We start from the raw sequence: 25,387 nt of genomic DNA, 5'->3' as shown, positions 1-25,387 counted from the left end.
TATTTTTCTAATATTGATCATTACTAATTGCTATGCAGATACTCTTTTTTCAACTGAAAAGAATAAAAAAACCCTTAAAGAACAACAGTGTGTCAGGACAGATTTGATTCACTTTCCCCACTGTGTATAGAAGCGGACATGATTCGGTGTGGGGAAGTGTGAATTCAATTTATCATTTCCAATCTGACAGTTTAGTAGGAAGGATAATATCTACTATTAAATGTAAACTTGCTATATTTGTTAACTCCAACTAATCTGGCAAGGATGAACACTTACCTTATACACGAATGGTGTATAAGAGAAACCCAGAGATTGTTTTTTTGAATATGTTAATGTTTGATCAAGACATCTTACTCCTTTTAGACATGATGTATTATCCACCACCTACAGCAACTGTCCTCTCCAATATCTACATAAATGCGTTGAGTTGTTAAAGTTTGTGTTTGTGGACTATCATGAATTTGCACATCAATATTTAAGAGCCTGGTGTGTGAGAAAAGAGGTGCTATAACAAAACACTAAAGTACAGAAAGTACTGAAATCGAAAATGAGTGTAACTTTTAGTATATGTTAACAGCTTGGAGGCCTATTGGTTCCAACTAAACAAGACCACATTTTGTGCTTTAACACGTTAGCTCATGTGTACATGAGCTACAGTAGTTAAGAGCCACGTCCAAACTCATAGTGCACATTGGCCAACTGTGTCCACATGTGAATAATGAATCTCTCATTAAATGGCTCGATCAAGAGTCAGAAGAGAAGATAGTTGAGTCAGATGAAGATCATAGCATCGTTTTTTCCATTATGACCATGAGAAAGAGGTGATAGCACTTATCTTATTTTTTAGGGTGCTTGAGTGATGGACCTATAGGTAGGACTCGGCTCTGATGATCCATGGAATCGACAACAAAGACCTTCTAACTTACATGACTGAGATCATCACTAGCTAACGTGGTAATGTGGTTGAAAGATTGCTGCATGAATGAGTGATATGAATATTGCTTTTCATTCCTTTAATTGGTAATATATGACTCTAATTGTACTATGTTGTGCAGTCACTATCCATGTAGTATATAGGATGATCATTTGTTCAGGAAGCCAATAGCTGAAAAGAAATAGTGTTTCTTGTTATTTACATTATTAGTTGCTATTGTAAAATATTATGTGTGCACGAAATTGTATTGTTATCGTTCACGCATAAAAATTAGAAGAACGATCTTTAAATAAACTGTATAATTTCCACTTGAATATCCTTATGCTAAGATGGCTGGTGTTATTAAATATAATGCCTAGTGTATAACTGGTTTGCGTAATTGAAGGTAATTGCTAGAAGTTCAAAGACTGACTGGAAAAATGTTTCCGCCCTTGCTTTTTGAGCTAGTGGATAATATTCTAAGGTACAATGTATGATAATCTCTTAATTAGTTGGAGTTAGGATGGTTTGTTGACCACTAAATTAATGGAATTCAAAGGACTTTGCAGTCCATAATTAACTGCTGAGCATAGATTCACTTTAAGAGATATTCATGTGATAATTTATGATAGATGTTTGATCAACACAGTTCAGTATGGCTGGTGCCATTAGGTGTAACGTCTACTACATCAACTCTTTACACAGCTCATAGTGAGGACAGATAGTGTTCAAAGAGACAGTTTACAGGTCTTCGTTTACATGATATTTATATATATATATAAGTTATGATTTTTTAAATAAAATATTATTGGTCAATTATTGCCCAAGTGTATATACAATAAGTAAATAGCAATATCTAACTGTCAAAGACCTTTTCCTTGCAGACTTTCCAAGTATTATAATATAGGTATGATGGTGTCAGCAGTATTTTTAGCACCTTTAGTATGGTACCTACGGTGGAAACTTCCCTGTAGAAGAAGTGATGTAACTGATGTAGGCCATGTTTAGTATTTTCTATTATGGTTATACACATTTTTGCTATTCGAGAATATTATGTGTGGTGTTTTCGGGTGCATGTATACATTGTAGATAATTCAGAAGAGATAATTTATATGCTCTTTCCCCCAGTGGCTCAGATATAGATCCAAAAGCTTATAATGCTAAATATCAGGCTTAGATACCTGGAGTGTGCAGGTAACGTTTTACTTAATAATGAACAATTTATTATTTATCCTTGTATTATGGTCCTTTATTTGCAACTCCTCAGTGGCACAGCAGTATGTCCGTGGATTCACACTGCTAGAAACTGGATTTCAATACCTGTAGTAGGCAGAACCCAGATAGTTCATTGTGTAGCTTTGTGCTTAATTCCAAACAAACAAACTTTTATTTGTGTGTGTATAGATAAACCTTGAAAGTTTTAATTTGTTTTATATCACCAGTGGATTTCATGTTTTTCATCTGACGTTAAATGGATTATTAACTGAAGGAAACAAACAAAAAATACGAGTGTAGAGGGATAATTTATGAATTATTCTGACTTTCCTTATAATTAGTTTTCCTAATGTTACCACATTTTTACAAGAAAGATATAGTTTTTGTCATTGTTCAACGTTAGACAAAGGTATACATGATGGAAATCATACCAGGCTCAGGTTCAGAATTATTTAAAAAGACCAGTTTTCAGAACATTAAGTAACCTTCTAGCTGAGGGTTATAATAATTACCAAGAACTACTAGACACTGAGTCATTACAGAAAGAAAGATGCAGAGCAAAAATACAAAACAGTGTATAGAGAAAAGAAGATATCTTAGCTAAACTTACATAAGATTTTGAAAAGCTTGCCCCATTTTCTTCCCACATATTTTTTGTGAAATAGTATAGTCATTGGCACTTTACTAACTTATGAATGTTATAGCAGATAAGGATACGAGAATCAAACTGAAGTATGATAGTTTCAAAGGAAATTCTGAAGTTTTAATGGAACTGGAATCCATTATAATTGCAAATAAACTATTACCAACAACATCTACGAGTTACGGGAATGGCCTAGTGCGTTAAGGCGTGCGCTTCTTAATCTGAGGGTCGCGGGTTCACGCCCGAGTCGCGCCAAACATGCTCGCCCTCTCAGCCGTGGGGACGTTATAATGTTTCGGTCAATCCCACTATTCGTTGGTAAAAGAGTAGCCCAAGAGTTGGCGGTGGGTGGTGATGACTAGCTGCCTTCCCTCTAGTCTTACACTGCTAAATTAGGGACGGCTAGCACAGATAGCCCTCGAGTAGCTTTGTGCGAAATTCCAAAAAAGTAAAGAGTTGCGGGAATATTAGATCATGCAGTACTGAAACTTCCATTCTCTATATTGATATTGTAGAAAAACTTAAAATAATAGTAAGACAACTAATTAAATAGAACGGTGGAAATAGATTAAAATGTAATAAATGTTCTAAATGTAACTTGGAGGGACATACTGCCAGCAACTGCAAGCAAATACTTCTTTGAAAAAAAGCTCGTCTAAAAGTATACCAGAAAGAAGTATCTGCTACAGATCTGGTTAATCTGTCCATTACAGAAGAAATTGTAAAAAAAAATCAAAGTTTTTACTTAGCCAAAAACCATAATTTAATCAGATCAAAGGAGAACTACATAGCCAATGAGACCTCAAGAAAAAACTGAATTTGTTGGACTTAAGAAACAAAATTCACTTGTAAAAATTATTATTACAAAAGAAGTTCATTATTTGAGAAAAGTCGTCCATGAGTCCATGGGCTTATTCATGAAAAATCTTGCTAATTAACACTGATTCTTCAGCTACAATTGTTTGACTCAATTTGCCTTTAGAGATAAAAAATAGATGAGATTGATGTGAGCGGTGAATAGGCCTAAAGTTCGGTCAAAAGGAAAGATGGAAATTACCCCCTATTCTATGACTTTTTCTGTTTTTCATAAGTTATAAGTTACTGACATTGAGAAAAAGTGTACATTGTGTGCTGATTTCATGCGGACATTGATGTGATGTTAGGCTATCTTAAGGTAACTTCACAGTCTAAAACGAGGAAATTCCTGTGTACTACATGATAACTACTATTCCAGATGTTGATTTTTTGGCAAAAAGAAGTAAAATACACACGAATTGAGTTTCTAGCAATAATTGTTCGTCTAGTGACTTAATCATAGCGGTACCAAGTAGTCCAGCGTATTCCAAAGAATTGATGGTGAGAGGATTTCTCATTGATGTGAAGAATAAGGATACCATAGATTATTTTACCCACAGAAGACTTAAATCACCTGAATTTCATTGGCATTGTATGGTTGAACAGTTCTTATCACAAGAGTGCACAAACTTCAAAGTTTAGTAGGATTTGGGATAATTGGCAATCCAAGCTGAAAGTCATCCACCTGGGTTATTTTTATAAGTAGGTAAATGAAAAAATGAGCAACTTGGTAACTCCAGAGAAGAATTTGTAAGCAGAAAAAGAACCTGCTGATGAAACCCCAATTACTATTGAGACCACTTTCAAAGGATCATAAAAGATGGAGTCGCCAGTCGGTTAACTCCACTACCTACCGAAACAGTAATCCCCTAGAAACAGGAAGGAAGTAATAAAAAGGGACGAGACGTCATCTTACTTATAGATAATGGGTCTTAGAGAAGTATTTCTTGATGAAAGGACAAGAATATATATTGACATTATTTCCATTTTATAGAGCTGATTCTTCCACGCCATTATAGAATGCAAATTTAAACACTGTGGCAATGCTTTACTGATCCCTGTTGACAACTGAAAGAGCCAGGGTGAAGAACGTTTATCATTTCCTAAACTTTTCATATACTTGTTGTAAGAGTATATCATAATGGTTCTGCTTCAATGAAGATACTAATCAAATCTGGGGGCTGAAATTACTGTTATGATACACCATGCAATATCTTAACAATATGGAAAGAAGCAAGCAAGAATTTAGGATGCGGCACTGGTATGTGCTAGACGAAACAATTTATTAGTACTCCATAAATAAACCTTGATAAAAACAATATTTAACAATATATATTAAGTTTTGTTGTCATACCACAATCCAAAAAGCTTAGAGAATTGTCAATAGACCAAAAGGTTTACATGATGCCAATTGCACTCTCTGAAAATTGCTACAGACTTGAAATGCTCCCCAAACACTATCAAGCACACCTTTGATCATGAAACAGAGATAGGGAAATTTGAGAAAGAGGCAGAACACCTCAACTCAATGACACTATTCTTAGATATATTCATTTATGTGGCCTTCAGGACAGAAGTAAGACTGTTACTGATCTCAAGCATGAGATAAAGAACCACGTACAAAATGACAGAAAAGTGTCCAGATCTATAGTATCAAGACTCAACTAGAATCGAATAGTTATTCATGTATCAGTTAAAGAACGCTTACGCCGATCTTTAAACTCTGTCAAGAGGCTGACATTTTCTAAAAAATACAAAACTGGACTGTTGATGGTTGTAAAATGGTGTTATGGATGGATGAGTCGAAGTTTTAAATATTTTGTTCAACGTGAAAGTTGTATATCTGGCGGAAGAAAGGTGAAAGATACTTACGTTAATGCTTGTTACCTACCATGAAGCATGGGAAATGCAGAGTAATGATTTGGAGATGTTTTTTTTCTATTAAGACGACCGGGGATATTTGCAAAATAGATGGAATAATGTACCAGCGCAGTTACCATCAGAGACTGATGATATTTCCTTTACATATATAGAATATAATGACCCAAAACATTCATTCAGCTTGTGCAGAGTTTACTTATCTAAAAAATAGCCTGCTGGAATCATTTAAATGATGTAATGACTCCAACAGAAGCCCGATCTCAACCCAACTGGGTAAATCAAAGTTACTTTCAAAGAAACTTTATGGAAATTTATTAGAGACATTTGGAGTGAAATTCCAAAGAACACTTTGATTAAATATATTGAAACAATGCCTTAAAGGCTGTTTAGAATTATTAAAGCAAAAGAAAGAATAACACACAAAATATTAACTGTTTGCTGAACTCAAGCACTTCTACTGTGTTTATATTGTACTTAATATGAAGATTAATAAACTTTGATGTTTCACATGTGATTTACCTTCCATTATTCTTTGAAAGTAGCTTGAAATCTAATTTTTGACTTCGTCCCAACAAGTTTGCATAGTGCTGTATATATAGATGAGTACAACAAATTTACTATAGATTTTATATATCATCTAAATTACAATGTTATTTTAAAGCTATATAGCAGATACCTCTTTAAAATTAATATATGCTTTTCTTTTCTGACGCTGTTAATGACGCAGCCCAGTTCCTTCTCTTGTGCCGGCAATGAATGTGAAACTTGTGAGATTCATACTACTGTGCTATATTCTTGTGGTGATGATAATGATAACATCCAAACTAGTTAAACTGAACCTCAAACTGCTTTAAGCATTCTATTCTTCCTGGACATCACCATTGCATTGCATTACAGCAATCAAAGCCACTGATCCATGATATTAACACTGTCAATTTATTGACACCAACAAAATTACCTACCAAAAATACCAAGATAAATAGTAATTTATCAAATGCTAAAACAATTCCTATCTTTATAAGCATGTGTCACCGTCAAATGTTTTCCTACTACCTTTATCACGAGTATAACCGCGAGTTTAAAACAACTTAACTTGAAAAATACCCATGATTATGAAACCAACCGAAATTGGATGGCATACTTTTGTGTGCTGCCCTTAATTCAATGCAAATTGACGTGATAAAGTATTACTTCTAAACAAATCATTTTACAACTGGGTGAAAACTATTGATACTTTAAGTAAACAATCTAAGATTGTTTATCATTGTACTTCTACGTAGGCTGCTAATGCTTTAAAGGCTTCTATTAAACGTCTATCATTCAAGAGAATTGATATTATTACTAACATTGTCCTACGAACACGCATAACTCAGAATGAACTAAAATTCAACATATTAAGAAACCATATAAACACAGCCATAAAACTATCCTCACCTGATAAAATTAACGATGAAATCAACAAATTTCATCAACAAATTTCCTCAAAAACCGTAGAAGAAATAATAATACGCACACACCTAGACCGACAACAAACAAACAACAATAAATCCCAAGGTACAACAAACTACAAAAGTTTACACTGCTGCATTCCAGATATTCCCGAGCATAAAATAACCAACATTTGGAAAAAACTTATAACAAAACATGACATTCCAGTAAACACCAAATTTATTCAAAACCAGGTACAAAACTAAAGTCCACAGTGTGTAAAACCACACTGACAAACATAACTTATAAAATGCAATGCAACAACTGCCACGACTTTTATATTGGACAAACAAGAAAAATGGAAATTAGATTCAAATAACATAAAAAACACCTTCACACATTTTTTAACATTGCAAATCAAATAAATACCACCAGGGACGTAGATCCTGGAGGATGGGGGATACACCCCTTCATTTTAGGTGGGGGGTATGGTGCATACAATCATCCCCCTACAGTTTGGTCTGTTGAATTGTTTTATTGCATCACAGGCCTATAAATTGTGTGTTTGTTCTTGTGATTTTCGTGTTCTTACCAATCGAATTACATAATTAAGTCTAGATGTAGGCTTTTTTAGTAGCAGAAATGTACATCTTTAATATAGGCGTGCTTCTAAGCTTTACGATCTAAGCGATAGTTCGGAAGTATCAGTCAGTAAGCCTAAGTATACACGCAAGGTAAAAGAACAATATATTCTCTTATCATATATAGTAAAAATATTGTATTTTTTTGTATAATTAGAACACAAAAGGAGCGATTTCGACGGCCTGAAGTCTCTACGAATTGTATTACTAGTTTTTGTTTAGGTATTTTTATTTAATATACGTGCTTGTAGACATTATATCACAACGTGTTTGCCTTTTGATGAGCTTTAACAAGAATATAATATATTTGTGATTGTTTAAGTATTTTTCGAGAAACGTGCAATTACTTGTGTTGTAACTATCACACATTATTGTCCCAGCAATGCCCAGGCGTTCAGTCGACTCGGTAGTCAATGCGAGGTTGGCGCGTTCGACTTAAATACATTGTACAGTTCAGTCCTACTTCCGTTCTGTTCTATCCTCGTTCGTTGTATGTTAGAGTTTTTCAATAAAGACTGTATTTTAGCCTGTTGAGTCATCTGGAAAACAGATTCCAATTATAACAAGCAAGCGTCTGAAACTTTCCGATATTAGACAGTTCTGCAAGCCAATTACTAGTACTACAAGTGACAATGCAGATGCAGATAATCCAACAACCTCAAGCAAAGGAATAGAAACTTGCCATACAGAGGAAATACCATGTTCATCAGAGGACGAGACTGAAAATGCTTGTGCAACTATTGCACATCATGAACCACCAGATAGTTGTGGAACAAGTTTGTGCAGTAATGAAAAATCTGACACTCCACAGATACAGTGTGGAAAGCCATATCATCCAGACGCACAACTAATACAACGACAAAAAGCAAAATCTCAAAATATCAACTTCCAGGACAAGTGGTTTGATGAGTTCCCATGGCTGCACTTCGACAATTAGACTCAAAAAGTCATATGTTTTCATTGTGCCAAGGGGGAAAATAGAGGCCATTTTACACGGAAATTGGACAGGCTAGTGGAGTATACCTTCATATCCACCGGTTTTTGCAACTGGAAAAAGGCAGAACAGAAATTCAACGAACACTAATCCTCCTCTCAGCACAGATTCGCTATATCTCCAGAATGTTCACTTGATGTAACTCCAGTGGCTGTCCAACTACATGATGGAAAAAAGAAGCAGCAGGAAGAATGCAAAAGAAGTCTAGCCAAAATATTCAGAATTTTACGTTTCTTACTGCGTCAAGGTTTAGCTATACGTGGACATACTGATACGGAGGGGAACTTCCTGCAGTTAATGAAGCTCGTGTAAGAGGAAGATCCTTGTTGACGGCCTACTTGTCAAAGAAAACCACATTCACATCACCCCAGGCTCAGAATGAAATAATGGTAATGTTCAGCCATCAAATACTGAGGAACATAGCACACGAAGTGCAGCAAAGTAAAATCTTTGCATTAATGGTTGATGGCATTCAAGATGTTACAGGTGCCGAACAGGAAGCAACATGTGTACGATACGTAGATGAGAACCTTGACGTCCATGAGACACTTTTTGGTTTGTACAGTGTTTACAATACAACTGGTGAAACAATATCCTCCACTATACTTGATGTACTGACTAGACCCAATTTACCACTGTCATGATTAAGATCACAAACTTATGATGGAGACACTAACATTAGTGGTGCGTACAATGGATGCCAGCCTATTAGATTCAATGCAGACAACAATGACTTGAGGCAATATCTGGCACTTGAGAACATTATCACATCTGGCAAAACTGACAACTCGGTTATAAACTTCTATCCAGAAATCTCTGCACAACGGCTCGAGTTTCAGTTGCCCATGTTCAAAGGAACAACAAAAGCAGTATCTCTGAAAGGTGCGAAGGATGCTTACTCTAAAATGCATGAAACAAGCCAGCAGATGTTTAGTGAAGTGTTTTTTCTCATGAAAATCTTGCTTGTATATCCAGTATCCAGCTGCGAATGTGAATGTAGCTTTTATGCATTAAGACGATTGAAGACGTGGTTAAGGTCAACTATGTCTCAATGCCGCCTCAACCACGTGGCAGTTTGTCACACTCACAAAGATGAGGTAAACAAGATAAATATAGAAGAGCTTATGAAATAATTCATAAACAGATCATCACAAAGGAGGTCTATGTTTGGGAACGTGTAGACTAGAGGACTAAATGAATCTTACTTCAATGAAAAGTATGAATACTTATGTGCTGCATTGTACTGATGTGTAATTTTCAAGAGTGCAAAATGCAAAGACATTTTAATTATTTTTATCAAACAACATGAACAGTTTTTCAGTAGATATAAACTTATCAAGGGTAATTACTAATGTTATTAATATTTGAAAACGTAATTCATGCAATGAAAGTTATAAGTAACCTTGTCAAGTATAATGGCCATCTTTTATGCTGTGCAGTGTGCAGAAATAAATTCATGTCGCAGTTAATTTGTGACACATTTGTCTTTATTATATTAACATTTTGAAAACTGTTCACAACACCTCACTTATACAAACCTACATGGAAACCTTGAAGTATCGTGGCAACAAGATTACCCTGTGACTGCATGTTTACAGCTTTCAGGTTCACGTAATCAGAGATTACCAATTTGCAAATTGAACAGTCCATATAAATGGTTTCAAAAATCATCCCCATCGGGTGTAAAAAATCTACGCCCTTGAACACCACATAACTATAGAAAATATCCAGATACTAAGCAGGGAAACAAACGCAAAATCAAAGAAGCCCTACTTATACAACAACTAAAACCAAAATTAAACCAATATAAAGGAACATCTTTATACCTATATTAATTAATAACCCAACATCCACCTGCAACACCCCCTACAATCCAGTACCCGTTTATACTCTCGTCCCTAAAACATGTGTCCGTCAACAGTCGCATTCAAATTCTCTCTTTCTTAACCTGAAGATGCCTAGAAAGGTCGAAACGTTGTTCTCTACTTATCAATAAAAGTGTAAATACCCATACCTGCTGTTCTGAGATACAGAATGATAATTTCTGATTAAGAAGTTAGCACACAGAATTACATACAAAGAATGACGATTTGTTAACTTTTTCGTGGCTTTTGTGTAAATAGTCATGCAATTGTTTAAGCTCTACTTCTAGGAAAATGCTTCCAGACCAATTGTCTTGTGGACTGGTATGGCCAAGCGTTTTAAGGCGTGCGACTCGTAATCTGAGGGTCGTGGATTCGCATCCCTGTTGCGCCAAACATGCTCGCCCTTTTAGCCGTGGGGGCGTTATAATGTGAAGGTCAATCCCATTATTTGTTGGTAAAAGAGTAGCCCAAGAGTTGGCGGTGGGTGGTGATGACTAGCTGCCTTCCCTCTAGCCTTACACTACTAAATTAGGGACGGCTAGCACAGATAGCCCTCGAGTAACTTTGTGCGAAATTAAAAAAAACAAAAAAACAAGCCAATTTTCTTTTCCCCTCGAAGGTTCTGTACTTTTAGTTTACCTCCTCTGGGATCTAAACATTCACCTGCGTGTTTGTCGTGCGTGATGACCCGTGAAGGGGAGGAGAGGATTCTGGTGGTTGACGGGTTCTACTCCAACACACCACTTTGGCCTTGAATTCCTGTAGACTGGTTGTCTTGTGGTGCGTCCCCACCAAAGATCAATCGGCTAATCCATTTGGGCCAGGGTCAACTGAGTCCCAGCGTTGGATGTTTTCAACAGGTGTAGTGGACATTATGTCTAATGCTGGTGCTCAGGTATAATGCTCACGAAACCCTGGCGTCGTTGCAGTGACCTTATATGGCACTGTAGTGCGTCCCCTCGTAGCGCTCCATGGTGGGTGGGGCAATGGGCACCGAAATATTCTTTCTTATTATGGATACCCCTCAAGTAAAAAAAATAAGCATGACAGCATAGAGAAAAATCCGATTACTGGCAAACGACCGCGCATTAATTAGTCTGTCCAGTCAAACTCACAACTTGAATCTGTCCAGCGATTTTTAATTATACATTCTTTAACTGAAAATCCCTTAGGGCAGATGTCTCCATTTTTTATTCAGAAGGGTTTAGAAGGGCTTGCTGGCTCACTTAAATCGCTAAAAGAATTAGGGTCTGGAGACACTTTAGTGGAAACAGCTTTATCACAACATTTCAAACTCCTCTTGAAGTCGAAGGGCATTGGGGATATACCCATTGAGATTACTCCTCACTCTACTTTGAATTATTCCAGAGGAGTTATAGTTGAGAGGGATTTAAAGACCATTCCAGAGTCGGAGATCCTCGCAGGTTTCACCAGCCAAAGTATTACAGCTGTGCGCCGAATTTTTACTCATAAAGACAGCATTATGGAGCCGACAAATGTTTTAATATTAACATTTACAACAACACATCCTCCTATCACAATCAAGGAAGGATATCTGAATTGAAGGTACGGCCTTATATTCCGAACTCTGTTAGGTGTTTTCATTATCAACGATTAGGTAACTCGAAAACATCTTGCTGTGGTTCCTTAACATGTGCTGGTAAAGACCATGATGCTTTTGAATGCCAACTAGAACTGCATTGTGTTAACTGTAATGGTTCACATCCTTCCTATTTTACTTCTTGTCCTAAATGGACGGAAGAAAAGGAAGTAGATCGTCCCAAGACAGTTCATAATATTACTTATCCAGAGGCTCGGAAATTAGTATTTCCAATTCCATCTCGGATTTATGCTGCTGTAATTCATTCCACTACTACAGTAAGAATCCAGATAGAGCTTTGCATGCCTCCTACAGTATCTTTAACAGCGCATTTTAATATAGTAGTCTCCAAAATCAACAAAGTTAACGAATCAGTATCTACTTCTATCTCTGTCCCTACCACATCTTTCAGTCATTGCCCAACTTCACCTTGTTCAAGCCCAGGTGTTTCCATGAGATCTTCCTCTCTTTGACACCCCAAAAATTAAACAATCCATTCGTTCACGTTTCCAATCACTGGAACGTAGGTCTACAAACTCCGATCTGCCTACTTGATCCGGAGCAGGATCACTAGAGAGTGACTGACCCACATCCAGTAAAGAAAAAGTGTGGTTGCAAGCAGAAGGTCTCCGTGCCATATTCTCCTCCAAAATAAAGAAAAATGGACACGCTAATCCAATGGAATTGTTGAGGTTTTTAATCAAATGTGAATGGCATCAAGAATTTGATTGATTTTTATCATCTCAAATGTCTTTTTTTACAGGAAACATTTTTAAAACCTACTATACAGTCAAAATTTGATAATACTCGTTATACTGAAATGACAGGTCATGTGTAGTGCAAGGAAATGGGGAAGAAGCACTGCTGGTTGATCAATATATGCCCACCCAGGTCCTTGTCATTGAATACCCCCTTGGAGGCTGTAGCCATCCGTATCTCCTTGGGTCGTACCATCACTGTTTGTTCTCTGTACCTTACCCCTGGAAAAAAATTATCATCCCTCAGACCTTGATGTTCTCATTGAGCAACTGCCAACCCTCTTTTTAATTTTGGGGAATTTTAATAAGTGTAATTCTCTCTGGGATGGTTCTAGTATTGATGTGAGGGGTCGTGCTTAGAGCATATGCTTCTAAATCACAACCTGTCTCTCTTCAATACTGGCTCTTATACTTATTTTCATGCACCCAGTCATTCATTTACTGCTATAGATCTTTCTATGTGCTCCCCTTTGCTTTTAACCTGCTTTTCTTGGGAGATTGACATCAATCCACGGGGTAGTGATCATTTTTCTATAATATTAAGAGAGATTGGCCATGATCAGTGCCACCTGAACTGTGTGCCTCAGTGGAAGTTGGACCAGGTCAACTGGCTCTCTTTCACTGCTCTCTCGGAACTTGATCCTACCATCTTATATAAATCATCGATGGATGATTGTGTAGCAACAGTAACTAACTGTATTGTCCAAACAGCTTCTCAGTGCATCCCCAAAACCTCGACATCTTTCCCACGGCATCCCCGCACTTGGTAGAATTATGATTGTTCTATATCATAAAAAGCTCAGAAACGTGCTTGGGATAAATTTCGTAGATATCCCACGCTTACAAACCGCTTTGCATTTCAGTAAGCCCGTGCACTAGCTCGGCGAGTTGGACGTAAAAGCCAGAAGAAATCTTGGATTAAATATACCTCCAGCATTTCTTCAGCCACCAGTTCAAAAGTCATATGGGACAAGATCCAGAAGGTGGGTGGACAGTATACTTCTGCCCCCTCTCTATCTTAATATTCAATGGCCATAAAGTTTCTGATGTTCAGAGTATTGTCAATACCTTTGATGAATGTTTCTCTCATGTATCTAGCTCTTCAAACTCATCCCCTTCCTTCTTAGCTATTAAAACACGAGTTGAACATCTGCCTCTTTCCTATTCGACTGATCATCCCTATGACTACAATCGCCCTCTTACACTGATGGAACTTAAACTTGTGCTTCATAGGTCTGATGAACCTGATGATATACATTATGAAATGCTACGCCTCCTTTCTCCACCCTCTCTTACTATTCTTCTGGCTGTCTTTAATCGAAATGGTAGAAGAATGTACTTCTTGATGCTTGGCGCCAAGCTATTGTACTCCCTATTCTTAAACCTGGGAAAAATCCAAAGATTCCTTCGAATTACCTTCCTATTGCTTTGACGAGTTGTCTCAGTAAGACTTTAAAGAGAATGATTAATGCTCGTCTTGTTTGGTTCCTTGAATCAAACAACCTTCTCTCACCCACTCATTGCGGGTTCCAAAAAGAATACTCCATGATAGACCACTTAATTCGCCTTGAAACATCAGTTATAGAAGACTTTTTGAATCAACATCTTATTTCCATTTTTTTACTTAGAAAAAGCTTATGATCCAATATGGAGATATGGCATCTTGCGAGACCTTCATTCATAGAGATTGCGTGGCAACTTGCTACTTTTTATTAAACATTTTTAATGAACCGCCGATTTCAGTTCTGTGTGGGTTCAACGCTTTCCCGTTTTTTCCCCACAGGAACTTGGAGCCCCTCAGGGCTGTTTTCCGAGTGTCACACTTTTCATTATAAAGATTAATGCCATCATTGAACAGCTACCCCCTACAGTTGCAAATGATCTTTTTGCTGATGACTTTCACATCTCATGTCAGTTTATTGAGTGGCAGCTCAATACTTCAGTGGACCACAGCAAATGGTTTTCAACTTTCTCTCTCTAAAACTGTTTGTGTACATTTCTTCTGCCAACGAGGTATTCATCCAGATCCAGAATTTCGTATTGATGATGCTGTACTTTCTGTCATCCCTGAGGCAAAATTCTTAGGTGTTATATTTGACTGTAAATCAAACTTTATTTCCCATATCAAGCAACTTCGTGTTAAATGTATAAGAGCACTGAACATCTCCCGTGTCCTCTCTTCTGCCTCTTGGAAAGCGGATCCATACTCCATGCTTAAAATTTATCGTTCCCTTATCAGATCAAAACTTGACTATGGGTATGTGGTTTATGGTTCTACCAGAATCTCAGCACCGAAAATTCTGGATCCTATCCACCATCAGGGGATTCGGCTTTGCACTGGACCTTTTCGTACTTCTCCAGTCCAAAGTTTGATGTGGAGTCCCATGAACCTCTTCTGTATATTCGCCGTTTGCAGCTGTTTATTATATATGCTTCCTAACTTTGCTCTTTACCACTCCATCCTACTTGGGGTTGTGTTTTCCATCCTCAATGGGCCACACTTGTCTATAATAGAAAATCTGTCATTGTACCTTTTCATCTTAGTAGTTGGGCACAATCAGAAAAATTGGATATATCTTTGAATAGCGTAGCAGTATTAACAGTTCAGCCTCTTCCACCATGGCTAATTACTATCCCCAACTGTGACCTATTTTGAGGTATCTGAGGAAAGCCGGTACTCCCGATTGGAAACATCGCTCTTTATTTGCTAAACTTCTTTCAAACAATCCATCCATTCCCATGTATACGGATAATTCAAAATCAGGTGACTCTGTAGGTTCTGCGATGGTTTGTTACAGTTCGGTTGTAGCACGCAGAATCCCCTCTACAGTTTCTGTGTTCACTGCCGAATTGTATGTCATTTCTCTTGGCCTGAATCATATTCAAACTATGCAATATACAAATTGTACGATTTATACTGATTTACTCAGCTGTCTATTGACCCTGACATCATTCCATGTTAGTTACCATTCTATTCTTATCAATATCCAAAACAAACTGGCCCATCTCTCTCCAGATTTTTGGATACCAGGTTATATTGATATTCGTGGAAATGAGCTAGCTGACAGAGCGGCAAAGTCCATCTGCTATGGCTCTATCACCACCGTCCCTGTTCCGTACAGGGCCTGGCATGGCCTAGCGCGTTAAGGCGTGCGCTTCGTAATCTGAGGGTCGCGGGTTCGCGCCCGAGTCGCGCCAAAACATGCTCGCCCTCCCAGCCGTGGGGGCGTTATAATGTGACGGTCAATCCCACTATTCGTTGATAAAAGAGTAGCCCAAGAGTTGGCGGTGGGTGGTGATGACTAGCTGCCTTCCCTCTAGTCTTACACTGCTAAATTAGGGACGGCTAGCACATATAGCCCTCGAGTTGCTTTGTGCGAAATTCCAAAACACTGGACTATGGTTCAGTGATCAAAACCCGACTATACACCAGTTAACAGTCGACCTGGAGTGAGCAACGAAATAATAAGTTTTTTTTCAAATCAAGCCTTCTTTAGCTCTTTGGCCATCTTGTTTCTGTAAAGATCGAAGGAAGGAACTTGTTTTAGCTAGACTAAGCATTGGTCACAGTTTTTTAACTTACCACTTTAATTCAAGGTTTTTATTGGACTATACACGGTTTTAGCATGATTTATTTTACACATTTTAATTTTATTTTGATTTGAACCCAGGACTGGAAAGGCCAGCTTCAGGTGACTGACAGCAAGTTTGAACTTAATGCTTCAGTCTTCCTGGCAGGTCTTAATTTTACATATTTTACGTATTTTTACTTTCATTCCCATATACTATTATAAAATACTGCCTCTTGTTTGACACAAATAGCCTAGTAGCTTTGTGTCAATAAACATGAAATACCTATCTACCACCTGTTTTTTACAAATTTTGTAAGGGGTATATGCCCCAGACCTACCTAGTGTCAGCATGCTTCTCATGCTGAATGTATTTTGCAAATTATGTCTTGGATTTTGATCTCACAAAATAGAACTTTTCCTTCAAACATTCTGCTTACAGCTTTCTGGCACTTAATTTTTTTAAGAGATGAGTGTCATCAAGCAGTGTACTCGGACTGTTTGATACTTCCCCGTCTTAATGATATCAGGAAATTTCCTTCTCGTGGCAGGGACATGGAGCAAGTGCGCCCTTTTAAAAAAAAATATAACTCTTTGAAAATATTGTTTATTAACGCCATCTAGTTATGTTTTAATTAAATGGGCATTGAATATGGCGGCTGCCACAACGGGATTAAAGTGGTTAAATTTACTGGAAAAGGAGTTTGACAAGGCTTTTGTTGACCTCGATTTGGTTCTTGGAACAATTGACGAAGATCAGTGCGAAATCATGTACGAAGGAAGACAGAAAATGACAGCACTTAGTGCTGCATTTGCTCAGTTGTGTCATAAAGCAGTAACTGTGTTTGAAAATAATGGTAAATTAGAGGTAAGTTGTGTTAATTATCTTGTAGTTTTCCTAATCTTACTCTTAGATGATGCGATTTGTTATAAATTTTGTTTTACCGTCATCTTAATTAAGAAAGAGAATAATGGCTTAGGCATTAAACGTATAAAAAATAAATGTTTATGCTATTATTGACAATCTTTAGAGAAGACTAATCAGTATCTGTAAGAGTAAATTGTAATTGTTTGAGTAAAAGTGTGTTACTAATAAGACTAATTTACCAATTCAGTTTTAATTTAAATGAGTATAATGTAGAAATTAGATTTACTCAATTAAACTGACTTTTGTTATTGCAATTATGAATATGTATTGTTGGTTTATTAAGCTATTGACATTAAACATTTAAAGCATCTCGAGGCAGTGAAGGTTGAAATAATTCAATTATGACAGTATTTGTTCGACCTGACTTTTGTTTTCAAATAAAAGTTGTTTTAATCCTTTCACAATGGGCTCTTTATAATATACAAGAGTGCATATACACATTTGAGCACATTATTTACCCTGTAACTTTTGATACAGTATGTGTACCTACACAATGGGCTCTTTATAATATACAAGAGTGCATATACACATTTGAGCATGTTAAGTATTTACCCTGTAACTTTTGATACAGTATGTGTACCTACACAAAATTTGAGAGAATTTTAGTAAAGATTATAAGATTTTGTACAGAAAAGGGCAGATTTTTTAATGAAATATTTTGACTAAAGATTTGTTTGAAAATATCAAGTCTGTTTGGTTATTATTCCAAGTGTGAAATGATTTCATGTTATGATTAAAAACTATTTTTTGTCCCACAAATCTCAAATATTATTTGCATAATTTGTAAAACCTCCTAAATACATTTCCAATGTTTGTTTTCAACTTTATGTTATTTTCTATACTCTATGGGTTCTGTCAACTGACCAACCTGTCATAAAAGAAATTAAGAAATAAATATAAATTATATTATTTTGTGCATGCTATAATGACTATGTATTATAACACAAAGATACAAGTGTTTAGGCTAAGTAGCTTCTGTCTCGTAATGTCATATAATATTTATTAATTTCTATTATATTGGTTTTCTAGTCATACCTAACTAACATTACATAACTTACATTGATACAGTGCACTTGCACTGATGTTACTGTATTCAATATAAAACTGACCTACTCTTGACTGTGCATTAGTGGACTAATATTTTGTATCATACAGTAACATTTCAATTATTATACACTATATATGTATTAGATTATTACTATTTAGTAAAAAGTTATGAAAATATTCTTCTTAAAATATAGAATGATAAATCAAGAAGTAAAGCAAACAATTATCTCTTCTAGCTATAACCTATGAACTTGGCTGCTGCTGAACATAGGTTGCTAAGTCTTTTACAATTTTGCACATGGAGAATATCAAACAAAAAAATGTTTGAAGTTTTTTTTTAATGCAGTTGATTAATAAAAATAATAATAAGTAACTAGTTATATAATTCCACTAATTTATTAAGCTTCGTAACTAAGGCACTACCTACCTCCTTGAAATATTGGATTGAAAGAACATGGTAGACTTTTTACAGATTAAAATGGCTCTGAAAACTACTAGGGGACATTCTAAGCTGTCAATTGATTATTTACTTGTTATATGTTATAGTAAGAGTATATAAGAGACTTTCTAAAAATAGAAATATGTGAATAGGACCACTGTGTTTGATTCAGTACATAAGCCACATATCAGCAAAATAAAATATGAGGTTATTTATTTTATATTCTAACTTATTAATATTGGTAATTTGAATTCCTAATTTGTGTGAAATTATAGACTTTGTATTTTGATATCACAAACATCTAATTTTAAAGTTCTGCATTCAACATACCACATAACTCATTAAAATATGCATTTATGCGTGTTCTTTTAATATTTATTTTTTAAATTAAGAATTAACTTTTATATAATATGAATGTTTGAATTATATTCTACAATTTGATTTCAGACTTACAAACATATTTACATGAAATAATAGTTCAATGAAAATTGAATGCAAGTCAACAAATGAAATGACATGGCCTTTGACCTATGCATGAACTATTGCAAAAGGATTAACTTAAGATAGTTCCTGCTACTGGCAAAATTTATTTTTATGTCCACGTAATCTATCCATTCACAGCATTAAGTAGAAAAAGTAATGTTAATTTTCTTAACAGTATTAAAGTTAAATGCCTCAATCAGATCTGCTCTAACTCTTCTTTATTAAGTTTCAGACATCTTAACTAATTCTTATGTGTCAGCTTTTACATCCCAGGTATCATAGTGTTTCTTTAAATCTTTTCCAATAAATTAGAATCCTTTCTGAGGTAAGAAACCCATACTTAAGATAGTACTTCCAATGTAGCCTAACCAATGACATTATCACCTTTATAGCCTTGTATTTAACATGGGTATAACCTAAACATCTATTTGTATTGCCACTATATGGACGGTTGAAACTTAGGTGACTGTGGGTTCTGCCATGGTTTGTGGTTCAGTGGTTGCATGCAGAATCCCCTCTACAGTTTCCGTATACACTGCTGAACTGTATGCCATCTCTCTTGCCCTGGATCACGTAGAAGCTAAGCAGTACTCAAATTGCACTATATATACACTGACTTGCTTAGTTCTCTACTCGCCCTGGAATTGCTTCACATCAGTTCACACCCTGTTCTCACCAATATTCAAAACCAACTGACCCATTTCTCTTTAACATCTATGTCTATCCAGTTTTTCTGGATACTGGACCACGTTGGTATTTACGGGAATGAGCTCGCCGACACCACAGCTAAATGTATCTGCTCTGGTGCTAACACTGCTATACCTATTCCATACATGGACTATGGCCCTGTATTCAAGATTTGGCTCTGCTCCAGTTGGCAGTCAACTTGGAGTGAGCAACGTGAAAACAAGCTTTTTCAAATAAAACCCTCTATTGGATTCTGGGCATCTTGCTCCATAAGGATCAGAAAGAGGAAGTTGTTCTAACTAGATTACACATTGGCCACAGTTTTATAACTTGTTGTTTTCTTTTATCTGGGACTGATACACCAATGCATTGTTGTGTAACACTCAGGTCACAATAAGCCACATTTTACCATCTTGTCATCGTTATGACTCTCAATGACAACACCATTTTAAACATTTTCTGTCCCAAGGTTTATCCATCAAATTAGACAGTGTTATCAATGATAGTGACACTGTCTGCCTTAGAAATGTTTTTCGTTTTTTAAAGGCTATTAATCTTTTTAATGCTATTTAAGGTTTCTTTTTAATTTATACATTAGACATTTTTTAATGTGATTCCCTTTTATGAATCAAGGTACATCTAGTTCGATTTGAAATTAGATAATGGCCATAACGTCAAATAACTCGAAACCAGGACTAGAAAGACCAACTTCAGATGACTAACGCTGTTAGTCATCCTGGTGAGTTATAATTAAAATTTTGCTACAGGTGTTTTAAAACCTTCATCACTTTACTTTCTGAAAATGGCCATAACATCAAATAACTTGGAACCAGGAGTTGAAAGGCCAACTTCAGGTGACTGACAGGTGGTTCTTGAACTTACCTGTTAGTCTTCCTGGCAAGTTATGATGATTACAATTATGCTACAAAAAGCCCTTTACAACTTGTATTTCTGTAGTTTTTCTCTTACCACTGTAGACTAGATGTAAAAATTGGATTTAATGCTATTTCTGTTCTTTTAATTCAAAAATTAAACTTTTTGTTTCACCTTAATTTCCTTTTATGAATTTTACCAATTTTACTTCAATTTTAACTGTTTACTGGATATTTGGTGCAGATAGCCTAGTTGCTTTGCACCATGAAACACCAAACCAACCAACAATAATTCTTGGTAATGTTATTTCTTACAATTTATTTAGCTTGTGAGGACACCTGGGGCTGGAGTGTGCCCTACCTTCTCCTGGTATTGTTCACCTTCCTTTTACAACTACTGACTTTGTTTAGGATGACCTAGCTTTTGTCAGTTTTCCTCAACCTAATTATGGTTTGTTTTCCCAAGTCTCTACTGCAAAATCTGCTAGACCTCAGTCTGTTTTAAGTCACATCTCACAGTATACTTTTCTCCCCCTTTTATAGGTTTTATATTGGGCTTTGGTTAGCTTCTTCCAAAGAGAAGTGGTCATAACATGCTCATCTGCTTCTTACAAAAGCAGGTCAGGTAGTTGGATCTTCTAGTTTGATAAGTTTTCTTTCACCTACTTAATCTTGGCAAGTTTTGAAGTGTACTTTTAAACATCCACTTCCATTGAAACCACTTTTTCTTTTCCTTGAAGACATTTAATGGAGATTTCTGTTATCCACACCAGTACAGTACACTATCTTACTACTAGTGAGGTTCTAATGCACAGGGGGTTATTGCTTCTATGGAACACTTCTCCATTTGGGATTGGCACATTTGCAATCTTTTGTTGCATAACCCATTGTCTCTTGTTGGGGTTTCTTTGAATTGTCCTCTTACATTTTTCTTCTACCCTCTTCATCTATATGCATGTTGGTTAAACATATCCCCTACATCATCATCCTTACTGATTCCTTCCTCTTGTCTAGGTTTTTCTCTTTTCTAATTCTCAATTTCAAACTTGGAGGATGTGGGTTGATAAGCAGGATACTTTAAGACAGTGATCTATGAATGAAAGGTGTTACCATGTTAACACCCTGACAGTTCCACATGCTTTAGTTCACTTTCTTCCTCTTGTCTGGATTTAACTAGTAATTCTTCATTCTGACTATTCAGTGGTGGTAACTTATATCACTCACCAAGGGTCTACTCATTATTGTCCCTTTTGTGGTAGACATATCTCTTTTTGAACATGTGCTTAGCATGCACCTCCTGATGGATCATGTTCCAGGTGCTTTCTTCCTCATTGCATACTGCCTTTCCAGTCCCAACAAACTTTTTTCCAAAAAGTTGCCTCTTGATCCTCAAATCTTTTGTGACTTAACCTAAACTACGTGGGTACTCCTCCATGTGAAACATTTAACTCCTTTCTTAATTCCTCACCTTGGTTGTCAATACATTTAGAAAGTATTTGATTCAGTTTATAAATAGGACATTCCATCTCTGCAAGAGTTTGTTCAAAGTGATGTTATAGCTTTGGAGTGTATTGTCCTAATGTCTGAGATCCCTCATCCTATCCTGCATGGATGTCAGTTCCCAGTAGTTTAGTTTTGGATTTAGAGCAAAACCAATTGATATGATGTACTCACACATGTAGAGTGATGGCATAAATGCAATTCACCTCTTCAGTAGGGATCCCACATCCTACCCCTATGTGGATGTAAGTTCCCTGTGGTGGAGTTTTGGATTTAGAGCTGAATCAATCAACATAAGTTCTCACACATATGTTAAGGATGTCCTTGGGCCTTCACTCAGTTCATCTAGAGTGCTCTATCCAAGTGTTATGGGTCAAAAGTAGGTGCATGTGTTGCATTTTCCACTTCCTCATCTTACACTACTCTTCAACGTCTTTATGACAAAATTGTTATTATGATTGAGGTGGTTCTGGTCTATTTCATTTGGGTGAGATATATATATATATATATATATATATATCTGCTCTCAAGTGCCCTCTTCACGTATTGGTGGTGAGATTTCTACCTCCCTCAGCTAAACTTGAGGTGAAAACAGTTTGATTTATTTTCTGACACACACATGAATATCAGTTCATGGTGGTTGAGTTTTGAACATAGTTGACTTGTTGTGTACAGTTAGTCATGCTCTATATCCTCTACATCTTGGAGCTAATCCCTTATTTTGCCCATATTGTTCATCAGGGAGATTAACATTATAATATATTGTGGTTATGGTCATTGTACAACCATTTTCTTTCCACTGGGATGTACTCCTCACAATGTGCTGCCTAAATCTATTACACCATTTCCACATTTGGATGAAGAGCAAATCTGGTACAAAAGTTGTGCAGTCTTCAATGTATAATCCTCTTATTAGAAGGTCCCTTTGTTAGGGTGTCCTTCAGATGCTTTCAAAGGACGTTTGTACTTTCTCCCTTGCACTAGTCTCTACACCTGTTCAAAGTGGGATTCTAGCTACATATGAAATTAGAGGTAATGTATCTCATCAAAAGTTATAATTTCCCTACCCCTAAAGTATATATGTTTACTCACACTTCCAACCCTTCCTCCTTGCTTGTTAACTGGTGCTTGCATTTCTCCCTAAACTCAAAGTGATAGTGAGGTAGAATTGCATAAAAGGAGTCACATAAAAGTGTGGTACTACTGTTGGTGAAAGTTTGTCACATATTAATTTAGAAGTAAGAATTTGTTAAACCATGTGGATCAAGGTGTACATAGGAGTGAAAGGTTCGTGGCATGCAAAAATGTTTTCAAAATAATGGGCAATACTGAATAAGAATAGCTGTGTTTGTGAATGGAACTAAGTACTTGTTGGAAATATATTTTCAGTGTAGGAAAATTATAACTTTTTACTTCCTAAAAATAAGTATTAGCCATGATATCCTTCCCATGCAAAAGTCATAAGTTTCTCTTTAAATTGAGCAGTCATTTTATAAAATTTACTGTTTAAGATAGTTTGTAACTTTTTTCAAGCTAAAAAGTAGTTACACATATGCATCTTCATTACTAGCTTCCTTAAATGTACATGACAGTAGACTAATATGGACTATAAGTTTTAAGGTTTCAAAAAATCTGTTGTGATACTAAATTGCTGCATAATGATGATTCTTTGGAAACTATTTCCTTTATGCAAAAGGACATGTGGAATAAGTATTAGTGTTGTGGAGGACTTGAATCAATGTTTGAAAATGGTAGAAAAAGCAAACAAGGTTCTGAGAACTATTTGCAGAAAGTTTGAGTTAAGAAGTAGTAAGAACTCCTTTGGAGTGTTGTATTAAATTTTTGCTAACTAATATAAAAAAAAATATTTATAAACTTTATAAAATATCAGAGACAGGTTACCAATATGACTCTTGACTTGAAAGATTAAAGCTATTAATCACACTGAGATGAGTCTTCCTATGATCATGGGTCAAAAGCCATGTCATCTCATTTAATTGAATGACTATTTTATAAACTTATGTTTATAAATTTATCAAATTTTAATATCATAAATTAGTTAATTTCTTAATTAAAAATTAAATATTAAATGCACCTAAACATTGATTTTCTTTTTATATTATATGGTATGTTGAATGCAACATTGGTTAAATTAGGTGTTTGTGATGTCAAAATATAAAATGTATAGTTTTGTACAAATTAGTAACTCAAATTATCGATACTGACAAACTAAGCTATAAAATAATCTCCTGTCTTTTCTATTTACTGAGTTATCACTCGTGTGCTGGACCAAATATATTGGCTCCACTTATCTCTTTCCACTTCCGTTTGTGACCTTAAAATAACCAATCACGTCTTCAGGATGTCTTCTAGTGGCTTTCAAAACAATTTTTAAGTGTGTTCAATTCATCTCCTAAATGACTCAAATGCCATTTAGTTACTAATCTTGATAAATCATAGTGGAATTTTGTGGTATCAATATAGTTATTTATTTATTTTTTTGTTATTTCAAAAGTATATATAAAGCTTGAAAATTATTTCATTTTATGTCCTCCATGTACAAAACTTTAAAAGGCTTAGCAATCTACAGCAAGCAGAAAATCGAGTACAAACATCATCATAAATGAAAGATATATGTGTTTGCAAAAGTTATTTACTGTTCTGTGTTTTGAGAAACATGAATTTAAGAACTTATTTCTAAATAGTAATAATCTACATACATTTATTATTATATTATTTCTTATAAATGAAATGTGACTGTATTTTGCAAAATACTAATCCACTAAAACACAGCAAAGATGGGTCAATTTATACAGGTTTATCTTATATTCTTGGATATGGTAACATGAATGCATCTGTGCTGCATCATTGTAAGTTCTATGATGCTAGCCAGCAATAGGTAAAATGTCAATATAATAAAAATAATATCTATATAAATATGTACTATTATGACATTTAAATTATTTAGCCTAAACATCTGTTTATATAATCTCTAGTCATTCTAGAATAAATGTATTTATTTCTCAAATTTTTATAGTGATTTTAAAATTGGTCAGATCTGCCAAACAA

At 35.7% G+C, this 25,387-nt stretch overlaps 1 protein-coding gene across 4 annotated transcripts in view; it reads left to right on the top strand.

Annotated features, from left to right (window-relative positions):
- The first annotated feature begins 16,872 nt into the window (after positions 1 to 16,872).
- The window catches only part of LOC143239985 (Golgi-associated PDZ and coiled-coil motif-containing protein-like), an 81,839-nt gene continuing 73,324 nt past the window's right edge, over positions 16,873 to 25,387 (top strand). Inside the window, exon 1 of one of the 4 annotated variants that reach the window (XR_013021490.1) lies at positions 16,873 to 17,230. Coding sequence is in view for 2 of the 4 variants with exons in the window: in XM_076481714.1 (XP_076337829.1) it covers positions 17,015 to 17,230 (216 nt within the window). In the remaining 2 variants the exon portion in view is untranslated. The remainder of the gene's footprint in view (positions 17,231 to 25,387) is intronic. The other 3 variants (XM_076481714.1, XR_013021491.1, XM_076481715.1) reach the window with 3 other exon arrangements.

The sequence above is a fragment of the Tachypleus tridentatus genome, chromosome 13 (assembly GCF_004210375.1).
Source record: "Tachypleus tridentatus isolate NWPU-2018 chromosome 13, ASM421037v1, whole genome shotgun sequence".
NCBI classification, from domain to species: Eukaryota; Metazoa; Arthropoda; class Merostomata; order Xiphosura; family Limulidae; genus Tachypleus; species Tachypleus tridentatus.
Note: the sequence above shows the minus strand (reverse complement) of the source record. Positions and strands in the feature narration are given on the sequence as shown.